Source organism: Buceros rhinoceros, unplaced genomic scaffold (genome assembly GCF_000710305.1).
Source record: "Buceros rhinoceros silvestris isolate BGI_N320 unplaced genomic scaffold, ASM71030v1 scaffold12293, whole genome shotgun sequence".
Taxonomy (NCBI): domain Eukaryota; kingdom Metazoa; phylum Chordata; class Aves; order Bucerotiformes; family Bucerotidae; genus Buceros; species Buceros rhinoceros.
Genome location: NW_010401852.1, coordinates 22104 through 39130, shown reverse-complemented (window position 1 = coordinate 39130; position 17027 = coordinate 22104). Strand labels below are relative to the sequence as shown.

Sequence of the window (17027 nt, the reverse complement as noted above, 5' to 3'; positions counted from 1 at the left end):
GCTGAAAGGCCTGGCCCCTGGGAGCTCCAGCTTGGGGCAGCTGCAGCCAACATGGCAAAATTGTATGTGGCTGAAGCCAGCCCTAGGCCATTTGTCCAGGCTTAAGTGTGGCAGTGGTTTGTTTATCTCAAAGGGCTGCCTAATGCTGTTCATGGAGCTCAGCATGTGTTTGACTTCCTTGCAGAGTGAGTGCCTTCTTGACAGATTCAAATCAAAGTGGTGGCATGTCCAGGCAGACCCAGGACCCCAGCTAGGGTCAGTGCGGCCAATCTGCTGCCAGCTGTATTGCATCTGCCACACACACACACAAAGACTGACATGTACGACTTGCTTTGTGTACATGGAGTGGCTCTGCAACCTAGGACAGCCACTGCACCAACTACATGGAGTTGTTCTTCAAAATCTCATTGCAGATATGATACACAAAGCCACAGGATTATTCTTTGCAGCCTTGAATGCCATAGTATGTTTCTCATGAGCTGGGCTCAGGTGATGATGCCCTGTGAAGGACACACGTCACCTAGAAGAATACACTCAATGGTGAGGTGACGTTACTCCAGCCGAGGTCTTGTTCGGTTTGCGATAGTGAATGCCTAACGCTACACAGAGGGAGAGGAACTACTGCGAAACCCATTATGGTCCCAGCTCTCACGTTAGCCTTTCTCTTTCTCACTGCAGGTTACATCCAGGCCTGCAGAGGACTGATGATCTCCGCCGTCTGCCTGGGCTTCTTTGGTGCCATTTTTGGACTGATTGGGATGAAGTGCACAAAAGTCGGAGGCTCTGATCAGACTAAAGCAAAAATAGCTTGTTTAGCTGGACTGATTTTCATACTCTCCGGTAAATATACTTTATTTCTCTAAGTCTGCATATTTGAAGTCATACCAGAGCTGCTGCTTTTCCACAGAAATCCGCGCACAACTCTCCGTGACTTCATTGGTTTCAGGTTCAGGCCCAAAGCTCTTCTGCTGGCTCCACTGAATGGTTTGTCTTATGCTTTTCAGGGCTGTGCTCTATGACTAGTTGTTCCCTGTATGCAAACAGGATTACGTCTGAGTTCTTTGATCCTTCTTTTGTTGCACAAAAGTAAGTACTTTCCTATATCCATAAATCTTTCAAAGAAGAGACTTTAATTTTCATACTGCGCACGAGAGCCCAGTTAAACAGGCAGCAGGTGCTTCTCCTGTTGGGCAGAGAAGCGGCATGGGCTGCGGTTTTATTTAATCATATTTTCCAACTTGAGTAACCGTGTGCTGAAATTTAATGAACGAACACCTTCCCGTACAGTGATTGCTCTGTAATCTTTGTGCCCAGGTTTATTGCGGCTCAGCAGGGTTCTGCCCCACTCGCCCCAGAGCAAATGGGGTTAATCAGGAGCGAAGAAAAAGGATTGCACAAGACAGAGGTGCTCATTAGGCGCATCATTCGATAGGAAAGGAAGAAAATTGTTTCCTTAAGCTTTTGATAGAAGGTGGTTTCTGTAACGGTGTCGAGCAGTGCGCAGTCTTGATTCCTCTCGAAGACTGCAGGATTTATGGACGTTTTGCTGACAGATTTTTGAGTCAGGATGACTGAAATTTGGATCATAAACCCTATTGTATCCCGTGGTCTTAAAAGCACTAACATAAATGCTTTGACTATACTTGTAATTAAACTTAAGGGAGCAAGTGTTTATATATAGAACTGCAGGATCCCTACCAGCAATAATGAGCATCCCTACAGATTCCCTTTAAAGCCGTACAAGTTCTCAGGACCAACAAAGGCATCGGTTCATGAACCAGTACTTGGATTTTGGATTCACAGCTTAACTAACAAGTCTGAAAATGCTGGCTGTCAGTTACAACATCATAGACTCTACTATTTTGGCTTCTTACATAATGTAATGTTACCTTTAAAGGCAAGGATTTCAAAGTTTCCTTGGTGGTGATTCCAGGATATGTCAAGCACTGGGTATACATTTCTCTGAGACCCAAGTAGGGACTCGATAAGGAAACCTGACCCTTTCTGTTTCTCCTTCACAGAAAGAAAATGGTCTGAGTAAATAACATTAACTGGCTCCACATTTGCAGTAGGGCTGACTCTGCTTCTCCTTTCTTGAGAAGAAGTTAAGATTAGTGTTCTCCATAATTCTTTTATAGTTCTGCTTGTTTGATATGGTGAGGACAGGATTAAAAGGCCTCCAAAAGAAACAAGGATGTGAGGTACTTTGAAGAAAATGGAGCCTGGCTGTATAGCTAGAAGTTAATTATTCATCAGGCTTTCTGTTCCTAGTGAAAAATACTGTGGTTGTTGCCAGAAGTCCATTTCCTTCACTCTATTCCTATGCTCTTCTGGTGCAAAAGAGGAGGCAGACCTCACAGCGGAGTTTTACTGTGAGGGAATGAGAAATCCAGTTTAAATATTGAAATAAAGGGAATAAAACGTCCTTTGCAGAAATTACCTTTTTTCTGAACAACCAGCATAGCTCAGCTGTGGGCACACGAAGTCACGACTGCAAATATAAAGGCAGAGAGGAAAGCCAGAAGTTGTGATGTGAGTTGTGCACAGTGTATGTAGCTCGTGCAATGACCCTGCATCAGATTAAGCTAATGGTGGCATTCGACTCCTTTCTCTCTCAACCGGTGTAAAATGTGTTGGAGTAGTGTATTTCATGGCCATCTGTGAACTCTAATATGCGTTGCAGAAGAATTTAATAAGCTTTGCTGGTATACTCTGGAAATTTGGCATTGGCTCTTCACTGAGAGAGGGTGCTGCTTTGGGTTTCAACCTTTCACCTTTTACTGCACATTTTTCTCCTGAAGTTATTCTGGCAGTGTCAAAGGCAGGGTTGAGATACTATTAGTGGAAAACAAACAACTGGAGAGGTTTAGCATTATCTCAGCCATCAGAATTTCCCCCCAGCCTTCTACATTTGGAATAGACACCCTGAGGTGTGTAAGGGTGCAGGAGAAATCAAAGACCTGCCTCAGGTTGTTGTCCAAGAGACTTCTGGTTTGAATTATATAACTGAGGCATGACAGACACCGTGGGTGCCTAAAACCTTACTTAGAAAGAAATTTTAGGCTGGACTTCATGTCCTGATGAAATAATAGTTTGCATTGCTGGTTTAAAACGGCTCCAAAGGAATTGCTTGACCCTACATAATGATATGTGCAAAGTGTTGGGGACAGCATGGGACACCTTGGTGCTTGCAACCAAGATGGATTTAATTTTTCCTCAGACACCTCTAATAGGGGAAAGTCAGTGTTTCATTTTGCTGTCTTGCTAATGTTGCTCCTAGAGCTGCTCTTCAGAAACTATTTTGCCACTTGACTACTTTTAATTTAAAAATCCACCTCTTTCAGTCTTTATTCTTTTTGTCCCTGCCACAGTTTGAACTCCATAATCACGGTCATTGTTATTGATGAATGGGGTTAGTTCATCCAAATTATCTGACTAACTTCTCATTCTCTTTTATAGAGAATTGTTTCCCTTCAGCTTTCTTGTCTCTGAATGGATTGTGCACAGTTCACACAGGCCACTCTCCCGCCGTTACCTTTGAATCTATTTTTCATGTTCTAAGAATTGTAAGAATTGGACATTCAAAATGTGTATTTCCATTGTAGTAGTGCTGATTTGACAGGGAGGGAGGGAGGTATGTCCTTTACATACGGCGTCATCCAGTCAACCAGTGAAGCTTCCACTGGTTTTCTTGGCAGTTTACTTCATCGTCCTAATATATGTAACAACCAGAATATTTTTCTTCTATACTGATATTGTACTTTCTTTCTTTCTTCCACTGAATGCTGTCTCCCTGGATTACAGCAAAAATTCTGCCTTTAGCCTGCTTGGTCAGTGTGAGTTGAAGGTGGCTTTCAGTTCCCTGCAGTCGAATTCTTATCGTCCTCAGCGGTCAGCACCTCTAGGCCTCTTCATCACTGTCCTGCTCTGCCCTGAGCTGCCAGCGATCTCTAATCAGATTGATTTCACTGACTGGAGATGGTAGATGTGCAGCCACACACTTCAGAGAGAGACTGCTTTGGTTCTTCCAACCAGGAAGTGTAAGAACAGATGAGTGTGTTTCCTGGAAAGATATTAGTGATAAAGAGAGAAGGGAAAAACAGCAAGTACAGAAATGCAGAAATACAGAAATTTATTCTAAAAAATCCTATCTCTCTATTTTTTTTTCCCCTCTTTTTTTTTTTTCCTGGAAATACCAACGTACGTAAAGTTGTTTTTTGTTTTTTTTTTTTCACATGGTAAGGTTTTTTTACATACTGGATTTTGATGGGAGGTTAGAGTTGCCTTCTTACATGCTGAAAAGCTGGATTGGAAAAAATGCAGGGACGGACTCGTACACAGGTTGATATGCAGTTGAAAATTTGAAGTTTTCCTCATAAGCACCAGTATAAATCAGAAGGGCTTTTTTATCTGTTCAGAGAGGTGGAGGAAAGACCAATTAGGCCAGCTCTGCAACTCATTAACCTGAGCTGTGACAATCACCCGAGAAGAGTCCATATATGCAATCTCTTTATACATGTTACAGTGACAAATGTTGCTTTAAAAGTACAGACAATCACAGGAACAAAGGCCAGACCCCATGTCTTCTTTCCCAACTAGCAGACAACAGTGAGGAAACCCTTTTCTATCCAGCTAAACCCAACGTAATCTTGATTTCTTTTTCATACAACCGGAAGAGCTTCAGGAGGGGAGATGGCCATTGTCCCCAGTCTCTCTTGCACATTAGCCTCTGGCCAACCGTTTAATGTTGTTAGATAGAAATGTGGAAACAAACTTGTTTTCCACTTTCTAAGTAAATGGTCTTGCTAAGGAATTTGTTACAGCAACAGCATTCCTTGGTCTTGGTCCAGCTGTGTTCTGCAGCACCACCGTGGTCTGCGCTGGCTTTTGAGGGGAGCCTAACCCTGGTCCATGTACACGAGGTGTGCTCTGGCAGGACCTGTGGGGAAGGAGGGATCCCCAGAATGGGGCTTACCTCACATCTGAGTTGGTCACTTTGATCTGCCTTTACACAGCTTGTTAAAAGAGCTGCCTTGAGGGTGACCTAGAAGTGCACTTTGTGTGTATTTCTTGCGTGTTGACTGTAACAGGTCCTAGGTGGTGAGCTCTGATATAGATACCTGTTTCTAAATGAGAACCCCTGTTCAGTCCCTGAACAGACGGAGATCTGCTCAAGTCTTGTGAAACAGTTGGAACAGTGGAACAGTTGGAACTGTTAAAATTAAACAGTTAAAATTAAAGCTTTACAGGCTTGGCACATTTTGAAGTCAAACGGGGCTGGGTCTAGAGTTTCCCAGTGTGAAAGGCAGCTGAGCTATGGTTTCCATCAGTTTAATTTGGGGACTGGGTGCCTAAGTCCCACATTGGGTGTGGAGAACATTGGGGGAATCTGATCCTTTTTTAGCAAGGGATGATAATAAAAGCTCTGCTTAGATGATGTGAGTGGAAAATGGGGAAGAAGCTTTGAAGTTAGATTAGAGCACTAGCAGGGCCATGAAGAGTCAGGCGCAAGCCCTCATGAAGTATTCTTCCTTGGCGCTCCAATGTCTCCGTCTCTTTTTGGCAGGAAGTCCCTGAGTCAGAAATGACTTGAACCTGGGTGTCCATAGCATCCAGCACTGATATCCTAAGCGTGGCTTTTTCTCCCTGTGTGACCTTTTTTTTTTTACCTCTGGTTAGAATCTCAAGAAAACATAGAAAAGTGATTTTTTTGTTCTCCAGCCAGTGTTCACCCTTTTGTGACTTATTACAGAAGTTGCTGTATTGTTTTCTGGGTCTCTGGGCTCACGGGCAATTTTGGAGTGTCATCTTTGTAAAGATGCAAGTTTTGTAGAACATCTTACAGGTGTTTCCAGTTACATATTTCAGCTAATGTGAAATTAGGATCCATTCAAACTGAAATGTTCAGAACTAGCTGGAAAGGATGCACCTGCAGTTTTTCAGCTGTACAGGCAGGCTGTCAAGCAGAGGCTTTCATTAGGCTGCCTCACCAGAGCTGAGCTTACAATAAATAAACATACTAACAAAGGCTTGAACAGCACAGCCACCTGACTGGTAACTGCAGCTGGATGGGGGACAGCGGCCTGTGTTTCCAGTACAGGATCCTAGGAGTCAGGAGGAGATAAAGGTTTCCTCATGGAGGAACTGGAGCAGAGAAGGAACAGGAGACCCACAGTCTGTCCGAAGAGTGAGGAATATGAGGCTCTGGAGGCTGTTGGGCCTGCAGTCTAACGCAGGTCAGCTGAAAAGAGCGGTACCTCTAGGCAAAGAGCTGGGGAATGGAGCAGACAAGTGGCAGCCGTGGCTTTGCTGCTTGTCTTGAAGGTCCAGAGCTCAGGTTATGGGCACTGAGCTCGAGCAGGGGGAAGAAAAGAATCTCTTCCCTTTGCCCTTCTTTTCCTTCACTTTCTACTGTTGCTTTAGAAACTTGGGCTTAACCTTGCATGATAACGCTCCTAAAGCATCAAACTGAGCAGCTCTGGCTGCAATTTGTGGCTGCAAATCTGTGGGTGACAGAGGAGATGGTTGTTGGTGACCTTGAAGTGTGCCCAAAGGCTTGGAGGGAAGCAGTGTCTTACAGCCTGAATCCAGCCGCAGGGACTAGAGAAGCAGAGTTGCTGGCACGTCACATGTGCATGTGTATATACACGTACATCTGCATATATATGCGTGTTATTATATATACGGGTACAAAACCCTCAAGTTTTTAGCAGGCTGGAGTGTGGAGAGGGAGAAAGAGAAATCCTGAGAGCCAGAGAGGAGAGCTAAGGAGAGTTGTACGCAGCAGCTCTAGTCGCCAGCTCAGTGAAAGCCCCTGTCCAGCTCAGGAGCCAGAAGGAACAAACCTGATACAGTCCAAAGGGACAGGAGCTGCGTGCTGTGAACGGTCCAGAAATCATGCAACTCCACAGCCAAGCAATCCAGGAGGAGACGTGGGAAAGTCAGGCACCTCAGCTAGCTGCATGGGGAGATAAGCATTGCCCAAGTGAAGGGCAGGGACAGAGTTTGCCTCTTGAGTAAGAGGGAATAATGGAAAGCACATGGGCAAATGGCAGAGCTGCTGATTTTGCGATGAATAACGAATGTGTATGTCAATGAGAAGTTATTCAGAAAAAATAATTTAGTTCTCCTATTCCGAAAAAAACCTGTTAAACTCATGCTGTCTTTTGTTAAACCCATTTATTAACTTCCTGTAGGTATGAATTAGGAGCAGCTTTGTTCATTGGATGGGCTGGAGCTTCACTCTGCATAATTGGCGGCAGTATATTCTGCTTCTCAATAGCTGAAAACAGCAGTTCGCCAAGGTAAAACACAAGCCGTACTTACTGAAAGAAATCGACGCTCATACATTTGCACACCCTGTACGCATGCAGTTGGATGACTTTTCCAAAACGCTTCATAATGAGGTTCAGAAAAAAGATTGTGTGGATAAAAGAAAACACCGAGATTTAAGGACAATGCTCTGTCCATCATTAATGTCATTGAGAAAAGCTGTTGACTCAGAACAAGCACTTGTGTTGTAGATATTCTTCATTAATTTATTACAGCTGGGAAAAAAATGCATTCACTGCTGTAGGAAAAGTGTTCAGCTCACCTTACAGGTGTGAATAGTAGAATGGCTTTGATCCCAAATCACCAGATTAAAAGTGAGGTGAAGGACAGCTGTGGGGGCATTGGGATCTCCAGCAGCAGAACAGGCACAATAGCTCAGAGGCACAGCTGGAGGGAGTTACTATCCACCTACATCTGCCACAGCCTAAATATTCCATGCTTCGGCTTTAGAGTACTTAGCTGTGAGCAAGGGAGAACGTTATAGAAAAGTGAATTGCAAAGGTTGATGCTTGAGGGGGAATGTCAAATCAGAATGAGACCGCACAGGGGAGGAAGGTGTCCCCCCGTCCCCTCCCCTGAATTTTATAGGTACATTGCTGTACATTTCTTCTAGTTTTGTATTACCGTAATGGTTGGATGCAGAGATGTTACCTGTCTGTGGGATGAACTGTAAAGGCTTGATTCTCTTCTCTTTTCAGGAGGGGGTATGCATACAACGGAGCTGCATCTGTGATGTCTTCTCGTACAAAGGTCCACAACAGTGTCCCAGACAAAACCCCACCAAAGCCCTTTGACAAGAACGCTTATGTTTAATTGTACTGCTGGAAGAGTCAAAGCGTTTTAAAAATGAGTTTGTATGTTTCATTGAGTGATTTTGCCTACCGCCCCACCCCCAATGTACTTACCACTAAGACAACTGACTTGTTAAAACATTAACTTGCAGCTTTTTACATACTGATGTAAATTTTATTATATAATATTTTCAGACTGATGTTGGTATTGTAAAGTTTATACCTGGAAATCCTGAGCTGATGTTGCTTTCTTGAAAAAAATAAATGAGGTATTTACCAATTCAGAATGTCAGTTGCTTACGGGAATGGCAGCACACGCATCATATCAATGGCAGTGCATCACGGGAACTGTTCCTGAAATGAGTTCAGTACCTGACAAAGCAGCTGTGCTCCATGCCAGTTAGTATGTAAAATACCTCACCACTGATTAGCAGTGACACTGGAATCGCAGAGCGCACTGTAACTGCAGCACCAGACAACAGTCAGGCGGCATCAGCAGGCTCCTATCTCCTTACCATATTGCCAGGGTGGTACAGTGGGTAGCTGGGTCAATTTGGTGCCATAGGAATAAGAAGAGGGAGAGACTGGGTGAAGTGAAAGTAAGTATGGGTTTTGGGGAGGCAGGAGCAGATACTAAGAAGAGTCAGGGCCAGTTGTTAAAAAACAGTCTCTAGAGAGGGTCTTGCGTAGCCTGAGAATGTGTGTGTGATCGTGAGCTTTTGTGTGCATGGCAGAGAGAGCAAAGGTTGAGCGAGGCTGCAGCCCATGGGGAGTTTTTTGGTGGGCAAGATAAGGCTTGAGGGCAGTTTCTTCCTTCTGCATTTGCTTTGTGTCACCAGGCTTGCACTCTGCCTCAGCACTCGCCCCTGCTGGCAACAAGTCACTTCCAGAGTGTTGGTTTCATTCCCCCCTGCTGGGCAGGGTGCCAGGACACCTTTGGCTCCAGAATGCCTCCAAGCCACTGGGTTACGAAAGGGAAGGAAAAACCCCGGGCAATACCAGCTGGCCTGCTCTGCCAGTGACATTCCCCCAGGGCTGACCAAATGAAAACGGGCAATACCGTACAGCACTACTTCAGATAATCCTCAGTGAGTTACGACAGTTTGAAAATTCAGCTAGTGCTTTTTTTTTTTACCTGTCCATAGAAATGGGACAGCTCTTGAGGGGATATTTGTATGAGTCAATAAATGAGACCAGCGATTATGAGTAACAACAAACTCAGGTCTGTCCTGAGGTTTGAGCTGATGGACTCTTGGAGTTTCAATACATTTTAGCACAAAGGTGTAAATATAAAAAAATGAATACTCCTATGTAACAACGGCACAGTATGATAGAAAAGGTTTTGTACCTGATACCATCTGAAATACATCAGAACTACAAAGGTCATTCGAGGTTCCTTTATTTTTGTATTTCATTTAAGTCAAAACTCTGTTGTTTTTTAAGAGGGCAGCCAATATGGACAAAACAGAAATACGGAATTATTTCCACAATGGCAGGTCAGAGCTTTCCTAGCCTGCTACTTCCCTCTTTTTCCCAATTTTTATGCTTTTATGTTAACTAGGACTCCACTCTAACACATAAAAAAACCAGTAACTCTCCCAAATAGGAGGCATTTAATAATAACTAGTTTTGTAGCTGAGGTCCTCTTTTGTTTTCAAGTAATGGGTATATGAATATTCTTGTTTCAAATTCAGGACTGAAAGACACAAGAGCTCTGTGAACAATATTCCTGGTTATTACGTGACCAATATGAGAAATGAATAGGAAACACTTGATGATTTTAACTGTATTTTTGACCCCAGCAGAATCTGAAGGCAGTGCCCACTGTCAGGAACGCAGCGATTATGCATCTGAAGAATCACTCCAATCTGTTACCGTGACTAAGGTGCTTTTTAACGTGCTTGTATTATCAGCTTCATGAAGGCCTGTTAAAATAACAGAAAAATATTCATGATTATTAATACCATTGTGGGGGTATTTTTACTTTGTATTTACCTATGAGATAAAATCACCTAGGGACTTCAGGAAGTCCAGAATTTCACCCAGTGAGGAAATGACAAGGGCTGATAACCTGAAGGCTGTTGCTGTTACAGAAGGGCAGTCAGTGTCAGTGTCACTTTCTCTTTAAAGATCATGTGAAGTATCTTTATGTAACTGACGCAGCTTTAACCTTTAGGTATATTGAAACGTTAGGGCTAGAAACTATTATTTAAGTTCTGTGTAAAATTGAGGCTGTTACCAGAGACGATTACCAGATTACCACTACTTACATGTAAGTGTATGTAAACATACATAGTATATGTAAACATATATAATATTTATATGACATAAACCCAAACGCACCGTTTTTCTTACTTGTTCTTACAAAATACCATCTATTGAATTACACTATGTTTAAGTTCCCCTCTAGCTGTGTCAGTCGCTTAAGACTCATAACGTAGAGGTATGAATACATTACCTTCCTCCTTGGGGACACTTGTCTTTGGAAGACCCCATGCCTGTATCACAGATTCAGCATTTGGCTCATTTTTCTGAACAGTCAATGCCTTCTGACCTCTATCATCTTTCATGAATAAAAAGTCTTCTTTTAATGATGATATATCCCAGTCATCTTCATCAACTTCTGTGACCTAACAGGGAGAAGAAGAAAAAACATGCATCTTTTCTCTGTCTGTTCAAACCGCACTGAGATCTTCCATCAACCCAACAACACGAAGAAGCGCAATGTTGAGCACAATGTGAACTCAACAGTGTGCTGAAGAAAAATGCACTGGCACACGGCCAGTATGACACCTATCATCACGGTTTTACAATCCACGCAATTCGGTTATCTAAACTGTATTAATTTACTATTATAGTTCCAAAGCTAAAAGTGTTTTTTTAAAGTCGTGTACTACAAAAGTTTAAAGTTCTGCCAGAACTGGCAGAATCCTACGTTTTCAGGTATTAAACGCCTAACTTAAAAAAGTATCATCTTTTCTGGGATATTAGCTATTGCAATGCGATGGCAAGTCCTTTAAGCGTTAGAATGGATACTACTTGATACAGTACTTGACATAAAGACACCACGTCATCATGCCAGCTGACAGTTGAGTTTGCTATATAAGCATTCTGTGATGATTCACACCAGAAAAATGTAGTATTGCAATAAAGGCCTTTTCAACTTAAATCTATTTAAAGAGAAATATTAACATTTAAATTTAAAATTTAAAGATAAATTTAAAGTGAAAGGTTAAAACCCCACACGGTGCTCAAAGTTAAAATATGTGTTCCTCTTAAGACTCCCTGTCAGCATGTAGAAGCGTATTTTTAATTAAATAAGGTAGATTTTCATAGTGAGCTCACAAAATGAGAGCCAAGTCAAACCAACGAGCTGGAAGACAGTGAGTCCACGGTCCTCCTTACCTCATCTGCCTGAGAAGTAACTATCTGCATTCAGCTTTTGAAAGAAGAGCTACAGCATTTTCCTATTTGTCAGTCAGATGTGGCTCAATGGAATTATGCCATTGTTAGGGGGCTTAACTGGGGGAAGTGAAAGACGGTTTCTCACAAAGCCAAACCCTTGTTTCGCTGGAGGATCTCGATATTACAGTAATGTAGAGAAGGTGCTTCTATCGCACAGAAGAAAGATTCAGATGCAGTTAGAAAACAATGTAAGGTATGCACATACTAGAGAAAAATCAACAAATATGAACGTGTCCTGTGTCTTGAAGAAGGAAAGAGACTGCAGTAATGCTCTATCTTGCAACATAATTCGATTTTAACATTGCAAACTGTTTTTCAAAAACTGACAGATCTGGTCGGTGTATTATTAACATACCAGGACTCAACATTTCGCTGTTCTAAATTATCTGCATTTGGAGGGTGTGGTAAAGGGAAAGTCAGAGTCACGTATATTGAGAAATTGTTTCTTCAAACATCCACTGAAGTCCCAATTGATTTTTAAAGCTCAAAATACAGAGAAAAACATCAACTTCAAATAGAATTCAGTTTTGATCAAGTGTCAATACACAGCACCAACCAAAACTGCTAAGCAGTTTTATTAACTAAAAGACTTACTCCAAAGAAATACCATAACCCATACCATGTCTGGTCCAGATGAACTCAGGTAATATGGCTATAGGTAAGCACAAAATTCTCTAAAATGTTTCTGAAATAACTTCTGGCCTTTATAAAATATATGACAATGGGATGCCGTATAACGGTTTTATGGTACTGTGTGTTTTGAGAATGACCATTAGCAGCTGAACTACTTAAGCTATTTGTATTTAAGCTAGTAAAAAGTCTGGATTTTCAGAGAAACCATCATTCCAATGGCACTTTGTGTTTATGTCTTTGGGCACCTTTGAAAATCCCACCTAAAATTTAAAGAATTAACTTGAACCATAATCTACATTTAAACATACAAATATGGATGTGAATATATGCACATTCATATATAATTAGGAAAGAATCCAAGATGGTGTGTTGTCTGGAAAAGATTTCAGAAACAAAGTCACAATGCCTGCCCTGGGTTCATAAACTTATTTTGAACTCATCATGTCCATACAGGAACATGCCACTGTGTGAATACATCAGAGACACGAGGTATTATATGTATAATTCTAAGTGAATTCAAGCAAAAATATTTTTCCTAAAATCATGGAATGGTTTGGATCAGAAGCAACCTTTAGAGATCATCTAGGCCAAGCCCCCTGCTAAAGAAGGTTCACCTAGAGCAAGTTGCACAGGATCACGTCCAGGTGGGTTTTGAGTATCTCCAGAGAAGGAGACTCCACAACCTCTCCAGGCAGCCTGTTCCAGTGTTCTGTCACCCTCAGAGTAAAGTAGTTTTTCCTCATGTTCAGATAGAACTTCCTGTGTTCCAGTTGGTGCCTATTGCCCCAATTTGGAGTAACTTTTGTCCTTTTAAAAACTGTTTAGGCAAAAATCAATTTCCACCAAAGCAACTTACTAATTTTAAAACTTTAAACTGAGGGGCAGACTGGGACCTTAGGAGCCTGAAATGTAAAGAGGAAGTTGTGTTAGTATTCTAATTATGAACACATGGCATATTCAATAGATGGACATCAGTGGCAGATCTGATGCAGTCTGAAAACAGTCTGTGATTGTAAAAAGATGCAGCAGAACAAAGACCATACTCAAAAATGGAATTTATCCCCTCATTAAAATGTATTTTAAAGTTCCATATCAGATAAAGGCTTTAGAAGTAAAAGTATTTTAAAAATATTAGATAAACCTATTCATTTTTTCCTCCATCAAAAAAGGTCCAAGGAAAGCAAGTAAAGAAGGGCTCTCTCTATGCTGATAGAGCAGGAGATAAAAAATGATACCAGTTACGCCCAAACTTTGGGCTAGCTGTAGTGATCACAAATAGTCATGGTATAAACCAATAAGCAGCACGGATGACGAGGTCACTTGCTAGCACTTTTCTATATACCAGCGCAGACATACCCAAAAAGACTATTTAGCTGTAATTCCAAAAGTATCTTTGAGAATTAAGTTTTTCATTGGTCAAGATGGTTTCAGCATCAAAAAACCAAAAGTACTTACGGAAAGGAAACAATAATGACTATTAAAAGCAGTACCTTCAGTTCTTTCACCTCTTCTTTGTTAACAAATGCCTGCGCAACATTAATTCCTCCAGCTGGTTTGTTCTTATTTCCACGGTTAGAAAGACTCTTTCCAACTTGTTCGGTCAGTTTTTGAATAACTGCTCCTAAAGTTCATAAAAAATTACATTCACAAGTAAGAGGCTTTACTGACATCCCTCCAGAAATCTTCCACAAAGTAAAAAACAAGCAAAAGAAGTCCCTCTGGGACAGACTGTCTTTTTTTCTGCATTTATATAAAACAGCATGATGCACATCTAATTTGAACCGACATATCTAAGCACTATATTAACACATTAGCAAAAACATTTAAATGCACACAAATATATATGCACTCAAGACTAGATAGTCTGCCTTTATTATGTTTTCTAACCCAGAAATATTACCCAGAAATGCAAAATCACACACAGCTGTTACAACTTGCATATACAAAAGTAGGGAAAAAACCTTTTGAAGTTTTGGCAGGTGTTCCAGTTTCTTCAGTTTCACTTTCCTCCATCCCATCCATATCGCTTTTGCCAGAAACCTTCTGAAAAGCACTAACTTTAGTGCCTGATGTTTTTGACTGCCTTTGCAGTAATTCTGGTGATGGGTAAGACCGTTTAGTATCATCTTCATCTGTTTCTTCCTCTGAACTGAATGGTGGAGTTCTAAGTAAAAAAACCATACAACCGGAGGACTTACAGGGCTTCAGTGACTGCACTGCTATATACAAATTTAAGCTTCCTTGTATTTTCCTTTCCAATAACATGTGCATTTTTCTTACATGAAAAAACCCGGGAGGTCTCATAAGTTCTAACTATCCATAAAGCTATTGAAAAGAAATTATGTTGCTGAGTAAATGCAGAAAGTTATCACAAAATGATCTCCTATATAGACACGACTATTTCCACCTAACCAATCACCTTTACAAAACAACACACCGATACATAACATGTCTTGCCAGAAAAATAAAGATATGCTTTCAGATAAGGATCAGCAGGGAAAGCAAAGTTCTGGGTCAAGGAATCTACACCACAGAAAGACTGTTCTGACATTCTGTTAGATAAAAATAATTTATGAATTTTTCAGTGCAGGAAATGACAAAGTAATGTACCTGATGTGAGTAGAATCTGGAATATTGTGTTTAGTTTAGTTTTGGTCACAGTAAGAGAGTATCAATTATCTGAAAAAATTAAGTCACCAAAGTCTTTAAGTGCTTTTAACTGGCTCAGAAAAAGTATCTGAGAGTGAAACTAAAGGAAGTACTGATTTTATTGAATGTCCCTCTCTAATTAACAACAAAGACTACATCTGCTGAAAGGAGAACGTGCTGTCTTTCAAGGATTATAACAACATAGTCAAATGGAATAATACTTTAAAGCAAAATATGAAATATGTAGTCCAGAAAGTGTTTTTAATTTTAACTTAATGATAGCTTTGGTGCAGCAAGCATTTGGATGTTCGGTCACCAAAAATGTTTTCTTCAAAATTACTAGAGAACAAAACATACGTGATGCTAGACGTCTTTCTAGAAACTTCATTTCCAAAAAGCTTCCTGGATCTAAAAATAACAGGACAAGTTATTTCAAGACTGACAGTCAACTAAATAGGCATAAAATTTATATATAAGTACCATGAATTCATTGCTGAATTCTTACAGTATTATCAGGAAATGTTCACATTAGTCACAAAAAGTCAAACCCAAAGGATTGTTACCTGAGGTATGAGTACTACGAGAATAGCATCTCTTACTTTGGTGTAGAAGTATTCTCAGTGATGGCTGTTCTTTGTTCAGCCGGGCGGACAGCTGTTGAAGAGCGTTTTACTGGTTTTCGTGGTGTGGCAGATGAGGAAATACCCAATTGACTGAACTTCTGCTTATCTACAAGAGAAGTTATCTATCTCATTATTAGAAACAATGTTTGGTATATTTTATATATAATTTCTAAAACTAAGAATATCTCTGCTGCAGATTACAGTTTTAGAAAAAAGGAGAAAAAAAGCAATTTTTTTCTTCAAAGGACTTCATAGTTACCATGTACCCCACCAACAGGGGAGGTAAGGTTTCTGTAGTTAAACACATCAAGAAGCTTTTAAAAGAAACTCTTTAGCTGGCCATAGCTGTATAGAATATTTACATGAAAAAATATGAAAGGAGCTATACAGAAATGTTGCTATATAAAATCTTAAGTAGCAGTTATAAAATGTAGGAGAAAAAAAAAAATCAAACAAAACCATTTTAACCTTCTGGAGGAAGCTGAGGACAGGGAACAGGTCTATTACAAGACAATGATTTCTCTTCAGCCCTAGAGCTAACTTGGCGTTCAAGATGCTCTCGAATTCGCTGAATGTCAGGCTCTTGTTTCTGCTTGCATTCTCTAGCAGATTCAATAGCACGCAGAATTTTATTTAAGCGATCATTTGGGATACCGCGAACACCCTAAGGAAACAAATCGTATTGTAAACACAGGGGTTATTATTTCTGGGATTGGTATCTTATAATCATACACACTATTTTCAATTTCAAATGTCACAAAGCTTGTAGAAAAACCGCAAAAGTTGGTAACGCTGCTCACAGGTGTAGCCATATCCTCAACAGCTGCAATTTGATAGACATCATCTCAAGTTAATGAATTGCACTTATTTATAACGTGGAAATTTAGCTTTGGATTTTATAGTTTGAGGGTTGCGGTACAAGAGTGAAAGACAACAGCAAAAAAGTGGGACCATTACCCTTCTTTCAGATAACTCAAAACAATCTTACTGGTTTAATTCCCAAGGATTCCAGCTTCTCTTCCAGGGCTTGCTCCAACACAACTCGAAATTCTCTAGTTAAAAAAGGATAAGTCTTCAAAGCATTTTTTAAATAGTCGTTACTTCTACCTGCGTTATGATCGCCTTTGTCCATTTCTGAAATAAGACCAGAAAAATGCATTTAAGAGACACTGAAAAATCCACCGTACACGAGACAATAAAAACTGCATTGAAGCATGCATTCATTAGAAACACCACAGACATACATGTGCACTTTTTGTACATGGAGTTGTATTCATTTTAAAATCTTGTAAAATCTTTAAAAAAAATCTTAGAGGTTCCAAGTGAGCTGACTTCTGTATCTCAGCACCTCATACTCACCCCATCACAAGTAACTTTTATTTTTCTTGTTACAGAATCACTGTAAAGATACATGCCTGAGTATTTAGCAACAAAGATCTTTACTTTTAGAACTGTACTTGGAAACATCCGATGAAGAAAGAGGATCTTCTGGTAATTAAGTTCTCTAGAAGTGGGATTTCAAATCAAAGCTGAA

At 40.6% G+C, this 17027-nt stretch overlaps 2 protein-coding genes across 2 annotated transcripts in view; one reads left to right on the top strand and one right to left on the bottom strand.

Annotated features, from left to right (window-relative positions):
- Window positions 1-635: 635 nt before the first annotated feature.
- CLDN10 (claudin 10) lies at window positions 636-8406 on the top strand. Its single transcript, XM_010132418.1, has 4 exons — window positions 636-840; window positions 1005-1086; window positions 7197-7304; window positions 8031-8406. The coding sequence occupies exons 1-4, from the start codon at window positions 636-638 to the stop codon at window positions 8143-8145; spliced, it is 510 nt and encodes a 169-aa protein (XP_010130720.1). The 3' UTR covers window positions 8146-8406.
- A 1559-nt stretch (window positions 8407-9965) lies between these two features.
- The window catches only part of DZIP1 (DAZ interacting zinc finger protein 1), a gene marked incomplete at its 5' end in the record, with an annotated part of 27322 nt that continues 20260 nt past the window's right edge, over window positions 9966-17027 (bottom strand). Inside the window, 8 exons of the mRNA XM_010132417.1 lie at window positions 9966-10048; window positions 10582-10753; window positions 13712-13842; window positions 14183-14385; window positions 15228-15278; window positions 15470-15599; window positions 15962-16157; window positions 16482-16627. Of these exons, the coding sequence (XP_010130719.1) occupies window positions 9966-10048; window positions 10582-10753; window positions 13712-13842; window positions 14183-14385; window positions 15228-15278; window positions 15470-15599; window positions 15962-16157; window positions 16482-16627 (1112 nt within the window). The remainder of the gene's footprint in view (window positions 10049-10581; window positions 10754-13711; window positions 13843-14182; window positions 14386-15227; window positions 15279-15469; window positions 15600-15961; window positions 16158-16481; window positions 16628-17027) is intronic.